Raw genomic sequence first — 9,620 nt, 5'->3', positions numbered from 1 at the left:
TTATAAGACCAAAATTAAATAATATTCGCCTATAACTAAAATAACAATGATAAAAAACAACTACTGAGTAATTTTTGTATTTATTAGTAATGAGTAGGGGGCGGATTTTCATGCATTTATTATTGGAAAATATGCGCCTAAAATATGCGTCAAAAAAACCAAAATATGACCTAAAAATTTAAAAAATATGCACTTATATTTTTGTGAAGAAACATAAAATAACATAAATTAACTATAGATTGAGCAATGTCCAAAAAATACACAAGAGTGGTCCCAGCAGTTAGGACTTTTTAAATTAAACCAGAAATTAAATAGTTAAAGTTTTAAAATTATAATTGTTCTTCTGAGAAATCGATGATGTACTGATTATTAGATCTTGGTGTGAATACTTGTTTAAAGCCATAATCTGTAGAACATCTATCTTGCGACTTGCCTTTTAAAATCGGCAATATTTTAATCCTGCTGTAACGTAGCATCCAACCTTAATATCATCTCCTAATAACCCAGCAGATAAGCAAGTACTGAGTAAATGTATCCCTTATAGTCAGTAAATATCTATAATGTATGATCACTTGGCTGACTCAGAGCAGAGAGAAGTCAATTGGTTACTTTAAAGACAATTGTAAATTAAGTGTATCTAAGTAATCTATAGTGTAGTCACTTTAAACGTTAATTGCGTAGTGCATTTGTCTCTAATTAATCCAAAAGGGTCAACTGACCCTCTGCTTAGGACTTGCACGTGTTAAAATAACTACTTACTTAGCTTATGTAACTAGTTGTCCTCCTTAATGATACCTAAAATCAGGACAGTCTCCTAGAAATGTTGGGTATTGACTGTCAGGAGCGGTAACTGTGCATCTGAAGTTACAAAATCTTTCGATAACGAAATCTCTTATAAAACGAAATTGAAATGAAAACAAATATGAATGTATTCGATACATTTAATGAATTTTTAATACATAAAAAAACTCTAAACCTTTTTTAAGGCAAAATGTTTTGAAATTACAATTTTCAATTGCTGATGGAGAAATGAAGAAGACTTAATGTCAGTTTCTTGATGTCGAAAGATGTTAGTCGATAACATTTAATGCTATTTCTATAACAAATTCGACAAAAAACTTTTATTCCAGACAATATGTTGCCAATTGACGACAAAAAATATTGCAAATTTAGATAATAAGCATATAAAAATGCATTTTGAAGTTAAATATAACAAAATATGCATTATCAATAAAATATGCAAAAATATGCCCTAACAAATCGATGCCATTTTACTGCAAAATGTGTGATTCGGATAGATAATTAGTCAACATTGTATTTGGACGTTCGAGAAAAAACATGCATATTTGCATATAAATCCGCCCCCTAGTATTGAGTGTGTCCACCGTGATTAATAATGACTTCCTGAAGTCGACGGGGCATAGAATTTATTAAATTTTCAATGCAATTTTGATCAATCTGACTCCATTCCTTTATAATGGCACTTTTTAAAGATTTTACATCCTTATACTGGGTGTTATTTTTGAAAACTTGGTTCGATAGTATTGCCCATAAATTTTCGATCGGATTTAGATCTGGACTAGATGCCGGCCAATCCAAAACTGTTATGTTTCTGGACGACAGAAATGATTTTGTTGCTTTTCATTCATAGATTGCGGCATTATCCTGCTGAAGTATCCAGTTATGGCCTAACGAATCATCTCCGAAATTAATTAAAACGTCATCTAATAATTCAATATACTAAAACAAATAGGAGTCCTTCCCGTTGTCGAAATCCCAGCCCGAACCATTACGGTGGCTCCACCGAGGGAGTGTATAACACCTATATTTACGACCGATAAGGTCCAATTTCAGGAGAACATTTTTATGCGTGCTAGGTGAAATAATGGACTGATTTCAGCCAGTTTCAATAGGCTTCATCCTCGGGCTGAAAAAAGGCATGTACCAAATTGTACATTACGCCAGTCATATGAACAAGTAAAATAAAAATAGAAAAAATGTTGGGTGTAATTTCGTTCAAATGAAGAAAGTGTTTTACAGACAGGTCTACTAGTACATATGGGGTTAAATAGATCACTTTCGCCTTTCTTCTGGTAGTAAAATTTATTTGTTTAGCCCATTTTGACCCTAAGGAGTTCTATTCCACTAAAATTAAAATTTCACTAAAATATAGTACCTGAGAAAAAATTTAATAACACAGCGGGTATAAACGGTACAGTGACACCAGTTCCTAAAGACTATTATCCTACCAACATAACAAAAAAAGTAGGTATCTTCGACATGTAAAATTTTTAAATACGTGCAATTTTTTTGTTTCCCATCCGATTTCAAAGATTTGTATATTTTTGGAAAACTTTCTTCTACCATTTTTGAGACTTGCGGGTTATATCATAATCGCTTGGCTTTGATTGCGCACGATCATTCAAGGCTATTAAACGCTGATTTGTACATTCAGCAATTCGAATGCACGAACTGTATTGACATATAATTGAAAACACTTTATACTCGTTGCACTCGTCAGTAAGATTAAGAAGTATTTTGCATTCTCTTTCAGTTGGAAATTCGTACTTAGGCTAAAAGTCCTGGTAGCCATTAAGGGTAACACTCACCCAATGGTGAATTTTTAAATGGCTTTTAAAAATTTAAAATTATTTCAGCAAAGATATTTTTTAATTAAAATTTTTTCAATTATTGTAGAAAAAATTAAAAAAAAAAATATTATATAAAGTAAGGGATAGATTAACTTTTCTAAAGAAATGACAAACAAATATAAAATCCCATGTTAATTTTAGATAATTACACTGTCCAATAAATTGAGACTTTTTGATTGGAACAGAATACTGACCCTATAATTCTGAAAAAGCATGTTGAGTAGATCATTTTTGTAGAATAAACTTATAGTCCAGCTGTTCTGAATTTTTTTACAGTGGGTCAAAGTTTTAATTTTTTGTTTACAGTGTTGTAAATTAATGTCTGAGAGAATTCTTATTGTCAAAGTTATATTATGGAATTTTATTGGGATAATTTTTGTGGAAGATCTTAACCCTCTAGCTCCTCTCTTTAGGGGTCAATTTAACCCTTTTTTAAGAAATCAAAAAAAGTTCTTTCAAAAATGACATTTAAGGATTCAAATATTCTACGAAAATTTTTGCCGGAAAATTTCATTGGGGGTCACCAAAGATACCAAAGTTGTAAATAATGCTCTTTACTCTTAATTAGCAATATTACACTCCACCTTCGGTCTCACATATTTTAAAAAAATCACAAAAAATCTATTTATGATCCGAATGAGCTGATATAACGTAGTAACGCATTTCATTCACATACAGGTTGCATATAGTCAGTTAACTTATTAGCCACCTAACTGGTTACTTGATCAACTACATAGTCAGATAAAAACACATCTCAAACACAGTCTAATAACAGATTGTTGTAAACAAACCTTTCTCCGACAATTCTATTTGAGGGCCGCCGTTCTGTTGAAACCGATGACACTTCCGTGGCTCGCCAGCCCAAAATCCACATAAAACATTGATTTTTTCGGGGTGTAATTCAAAGTTCGGAAGATCCAGCGAGACCATCCTAATCCAAATTTTAAAGGTTAAATCAATCATTATTCAAAATTTATCCCTCCAAGTTTTTAATCATTTATTTGTATCGATAACAAATTTAGTTGTCACAATGAAACTGTGTATAAATATTAGAGTGACAGCCGATTTTTTTTTTTTAGATTTCAAAGAGTGCCGGGTGGAATATTGTGACACTAGGCCTAAATGTTAAGTGCTGAAAATTTGAGCCAAATCGGGCAACGATTTCTGGACGCGCATCGAGGTCAAAGTTCAGATATATGCAAAATTGTACTGTTAATATGGAATAAATAGGTGAAACTCGTTAGCTTTCTGCATTGTTTTCTAGAAATATGTAGATTTATTTATATTAATGAATATTACATTAAACAAATGTTTTGGAAATTAACCCTGTATCTCCTTTGGTTCAAAATGACCCAAAAACTGTATTATCGCCAAAATTAGAGAAAAATGCAAATTTTTCAGTTTTTGAAAAAGATTTGCTACTAAATAAATACTTTTGCAATTGAATGCAAAAGATTCGAAATACGTACGTAATTATCGTTGTAATGAGATATAAATGACAAAATTTGATTAAAAAATATTAAAGTTATTACAAATTCGCCAGACCATTACCGTGTTTCAGACCACTTGAACAAAAAATTTAGAAAAAAAATTTAGATATTTCGAGAAAAATTAAAATAAAAGCTCATTTTTACTTAAAATATGTCCATATTTACTTGTATATGAGTTTTTGTCTTCGTAGGATACCGTTAACCTATTCGCAGGTATGGCCAAAAAAAATAATTTTTTTTAACGGCTGTTTCAAAACTCTATTTTCAAATTTTTAAAAATTTTGTTAAACAAATTTCAGATTTTTTCGATCATCACATTGGGGTTTATTGAGATCAAAATAGGGAATAAAAGTATGAAAAAATTATGTCAATACCTCTTACAGTTTTTCCGTACCTGCGATTTAAATTTTGCGTTTTTCAAGAAAAACAAATTTTTTGTCCATATTTAGGCGAATGGGTCCAATTTCCTTACTGTTATAAATTTTAACTAAAACCTATTCACAATATTATAGTCCTTGTAATTTTAAATATGCTCTGAAAGTTTTACTAAAATCGGAAAACGATAACCTTTGAATCGTGAAGGTCAAAGGTCAAATTTTTCAATATTTGGAATTTCTAATGAAAAGATAGCGAAATGTTACATATTTTTGGGCCGATTTTCATGAAACTTGAGGAAAATATAACATAAAGTCCAGAATTTAAAATAACAGCACAAAAATGGAAATTAACCCTTAGCAGCACTTGGGGTCCAAATTATTCTCAACTTTTAAAATCAAGAAAAACACAACCATTTTGACCCCAAGTCCTCTTAAAGGTTAAAATTCATTTTTGCACTGTTGTTGTAAATGCTAGACCCCAGTATATATTTTCCTCAAGTTTCATGAAAATCGGCCCAAAAATATGTAACATTTCGCTATCTTTTCATTAGAAATTCCAAATATTGAAAAATTTGGCATTTGACCTTCACGATTCAAAGGTTATCGTTTTCCGATTTTAGTAAAACTTTCAGAACATATTTAAAATTACAAGGACTATAATATTAAGAATAGGTTTTACTTAAAATTTATAACAGTAAGGAAATTGGACTCATTCGCCTAAATATGGACAAAAAATTAGTTTTTCTTGAAAAACGCAAAATTTCAATCGCAGGTACGGAAAAACTGTAAGAGGTATTGACATAATTTTTTCATATTTTTATTCCCTATTTTGATCTCAATAAACCCCAATGTGATGATCGAAAAAATCTGAAATTTGTTTAACAAAATTTTTAAAAATTTGAAAATAGAGTTTTGAAACAGCCGTTAAAAAAAATTATTTTTTTTGGCCATACCTGAGAATAGGTTAACGGTATCCTACGAAGACAAAAACTCATATACAAGTAAATATGGACATATTTTAAGTAAAAATGAGCTTTTATTTTAATTTTTCTCGAAATATCTAAATTTTTTTTCTAAATTTTTTGTTCAAGTGGTCTGAAACACGGTAATGGTCTGGCGAATTTGTAATAACTTTAAAATTTTTTAATCAAATTTTGTCATTTATATCTCATTACAACGATAATTACGTACATATTTCGATTCTTTTGCATTCAATTGCAAAAGTATTTATTTAGTAGCAAATTTTTTTCAAAAACTGAAAAATTTGCATTTTTCTCTAATTTTGGCGATAATACAGTTTTTGGGTCATTTTGAACCAAAGGAGATACAGGGTTAATTTCCAAAACTTTTTTTTAATGTAATATTCATTAATATAAATAAATCTACATATTTCTAGAAAACAATGCAGAAAGCTAACGAGTTTCACCTATTTATTCCATATTAACAGTACAATTTTGCATATATCTGAACTTTGACCTCGATGCGCGTCCAGAAATCGTTGCCCGATTTGGCTCAAATTTTCAGCACTTAACATTTAGGCCTAGTGTCACAATATTCCACCCGGCACTCTTCAAAATTTTAACAAAAATTTTTTTCCATACAACTGATTGTCACTCTAATAAATATAATTACAGACACATTTGTTCAGCTACAAATGATTTTATATTTATTATAACAGTGTAACGCTTACTAACTTACAAAATAATTGATTAAATTAAATATACACACACATACTACTTTAAATTTCCCGCCAAAAATTACAATTCATTTCATATAATGACTAAAGCCGAAATATCCCCACTTTAATAACGTCCCACAAAAAAACCACTCAAAATCTCAAATCTGTTGCTCATTTTAATGTCAAAGCTAAATCAAATGTCTGGCCAGAGTTTGTGGGTTTTTTCAAACTCATTATACGAGTATAAAACTAATTCTGTTTTGTTTGTGTTTTTTCCAGTTGTGGCCCAAACAACTCTTAATGGCTTAAAGAGTTTTTGCTCTTTAACACGGTATGTGAGCATGCGCAATGTTGGCTACTGTTTGGGAGCAACATTTAGGGGAGATACAAAAAAAAAAACAAGAACTGGGGAAAAAACGAGTTGTGCACAGTAGCCGAACAGAGGAAAAAAGGTGGTTGAGTACTTTTTTTGTTGCCGGATTGACTCTAAAATGCACCCAAAACACTGAGAGGTGGGTATTGTTGTTGTTATCGTGTGTATTGAACTCTTAGTGTTTTTGAGGCAGCTATAGATGAATGTGGCTGCCACAGATACACACTCACAGTGGCATGGACCAAATATGTATAGGGAAACAGCAGAGCCTGACTAAAACAATAACAAAAAGTTAATCAAGAGGCGGCAGTAAAAGCACATTATACGACTCGCTACTCATTGTTGTTATTGGTGTCTCTCACAATGTTGTTGTTGTTGCTTTTTTTGTGGCAGGTTTGCTGTGTTTTTGTTTTTGTGCAAAGCAAAAGAAAGAAAAACTAGAGAAAAAACCCAACAGTAGCAAAAGCCATCGAGGCATTTCAATATTTTTTTCAATTCATACTCAGCATTCGTGTACGGAATTCTTGCGAGTTGGCAGCAATTTTTTTTTGTCTGTGTCTTTTGCCAATTGCTGCTGCTTCCACATCAAGACACTGTTCGAATAGTGCCACAAAACTTGTGCTCGTTCGTTGAACAAAACAAACAAAAAACAGAAAAAACACTCCGAAAACAAACTTAATACAAAGCAAAAAGTCTGCGAAAAATTTTGCAAACTGTGACCAAAAACGCGCGCGCGATTTTTATTAAATGTTTGAATGTGTTTCAAGTGTTTTCTTCTTACTGTGCGTGGTGCAAGTCCATCTTCAAAAGTCTTATTTTTTCTGATGATGGCAGTTTTTTTCCACTTGTAAGTTTTAAATTCAGTGCATTCATCTAGATATTTTTAAGCACAAGCACGAGGATCGATCCTCTTTTGCTACAATCAACTTTTAAAGATCGTTACAATCGATCAGGTTTCTTCTGTTTAAATGTAAAACACATCGTAACATTGAATGTCAATAATTTAATGACCAAAAATATTTAAAACAAAAAAAAAAAAAACGTAAAAAGCCGGTCATAATTACAACAATTTTACAGAAAAACGCGAAATTTTCGTAAAAAATGTTTTGTTTTGTAGCAGTTTCAATTACGGTTTAAAGTAGAATCGAAGAAATAAAAAAAATTAATGATAAAGTCAAGGTGTTTTTATAAATGAGTGATTTTGAAAGCAGCAAAAAATAATTTCAGTAATTTATACCTTAAAAAAAGTTAAAATTCAAATAAAATAAAAGAAAATAATAAAAGTGAAATTGTGAATGAAATAAATAAAATAATTGTCATAAAAAAATTACAATTTAAAAATAGAAAAGTCATATATAAGATAAAAGTGTTTATTTAAATTCAATATCAAGATAAAAATAAAAGTTCTTAATTAAACCAAACAATTCTTATAATACACATTGACCAAACCATTTGCATAATTTTTAAATGATTATGCATGGTACTTGGTATAAAGGACCACAATTGGCACATCCACACTCTCATAGCGAGTATCATCAGTTTCGTTCATATCCCTCTTTTGTTGTTGCGCCCTATCACGACGCCTCTTCCTCATCGTCGGTAGTATCAGCAGCTGCTGCAGCAGCTTTAACCAATTCCACAGCACCCAGTGCTCCGAGTGCCCCGACTTTGGTAGAGGGTTCTTTTACCGCTACTGGTGTACAATCGTCCAATAATTTAACCGTTTTAAGTCCAACCATTAAAATCGAACATAGTTATAGTGATCACCATCATCAACATCAGCAGCAATCGCAACATCCAGCACAATCATCATTGGATGGTGTTGAGGATTATACTCTCAATGGATTGGATTGTTCCATTGTAGATAGTACCACATTTAAGGTGAGTTTTAAAAATCTATTTAATGTACTATTAGGATTAGGAAATTTAATTATGAATGAATTATTCAGTTTCCGTTACCGAATATATTCAATTACCGTTACCACTAAAATATCGCTACCGATATTCTTTTAGATACAAATGTTTGAATTCAATAATTGAGTTTATTGAAATCTACAAAATTTTAAATAGAATAAAAAGCACCTTTCAATTTATTTTTAATTTTTGTGATTCTAATTCAGGATGGAATTATCTTTATCTTTCAAATATTGTTACCGCTAAAATACCTTTACCGATATAATCCTAAGTACCGATACCGTTACCTTCTTACTTATTTTTACTTTTTATTTGCCTTATTTGTTTTTATAAATACATACCCGATACATATGAAAATAAAAAGTTTTTGAATTGTTTTAAACAAATTTTCAATACCGACCGTAAATCCAAAAAATCATTTGTATTTTTTGAAAATCTAATACAAATTTTGTTTAGACGATGAAATTGTATTATGATACTTGAGTTTTTGACAAATATTAATACTCAGTATTGCCGTCTATAAATACCTTAATTGATATTATGGCATTCGATGTCGAACTAAAACTATATTAGGGTAGAAAGGGGACCTATCACCATTCTTAAAAGATATTATTTATTTTGTTCTTGTTTCAAATATTTATATATGTAGGCTTTGGTTTACGTGGTAGTTCATTGCGTGCGAACAATCAAGTAGAGTCGAAGGGACCTCCTTTTGACAATATGTAGGCTTTAGTTTTGTATTAGTTCGTCCATGGGGATACGCCAATGGGATGAGGCAGAATTGTCAGAAGTAATATAAAACAAACATTTATTAATTAAACCAAAAAACAGTAAGGTCATTCATTTTAATAACACATTCAATGAAACAAAAATAATATATGGGCAATTCCATGTCATCGTACGTGACATTTGTACGCCTATAGAATAGAATAGATTTTGCAAACATAATTGTATCCGAAAAATAATATGGTCTTTATATTCCATTCAGAGGGTACTATATTTTAAAAAAATAATAAGTTCTTTCGAAACTTTGTTGCCCAAAATATCGAGCGAAGTAAGGATATATCGAACGTGACATAAAACGGAAGTAATTTTGAGGTACATGCGGTTTCAATAAACAATTTGATAATAGCAAAA

General features: G+C 30.8%; 1 protein-coding gene across 1 annotated transcript in view; it reads left to right on the top strand.

Annotated features, from left to right (window-relative positions):
* Positions 1 to 7,928: 7,928 nt before the first annotated feature.
* The window catches only part of LOC135964203 (zinc finger protein rotund-like), an 81,247-nt gene continuing 79,555 nt past the window's right edge, over positions 7,929 to 9,620 (top strand). Inside the window, exon 1 of the mRNA XM_065516356.1 lies at positions 7,929 to 8,450. Within this exon, the coding sequence (XP_065372428.1) occupies positions 8,037 to 8,450 (414 nt within the window). The 5' untranslated portion in view covers positions 7,929 to 8,036. The remainder of the gene's footprint in view (positions 8,451 to 9,620) is intronic.

Source organism: Calliphora vicina, chromosome 1 (genome assembly GCF_958450345.1).
Source record: "Calliphora vicina chromosome 1, idCalVici1.1, whole genome shotgun sequence".
NCBI classification, from domain to species: domain Eukaryota; kingdom Metazoa; phylum Arthropoda; class Insecta; order Diptera; family Calliphoridae; genus Calliphora; species Calliphora vicina.
Note: the sequence above shows the minus strand (reverse complement) of the source record. Positions and strands in the feature narration are given on the sequence as shown.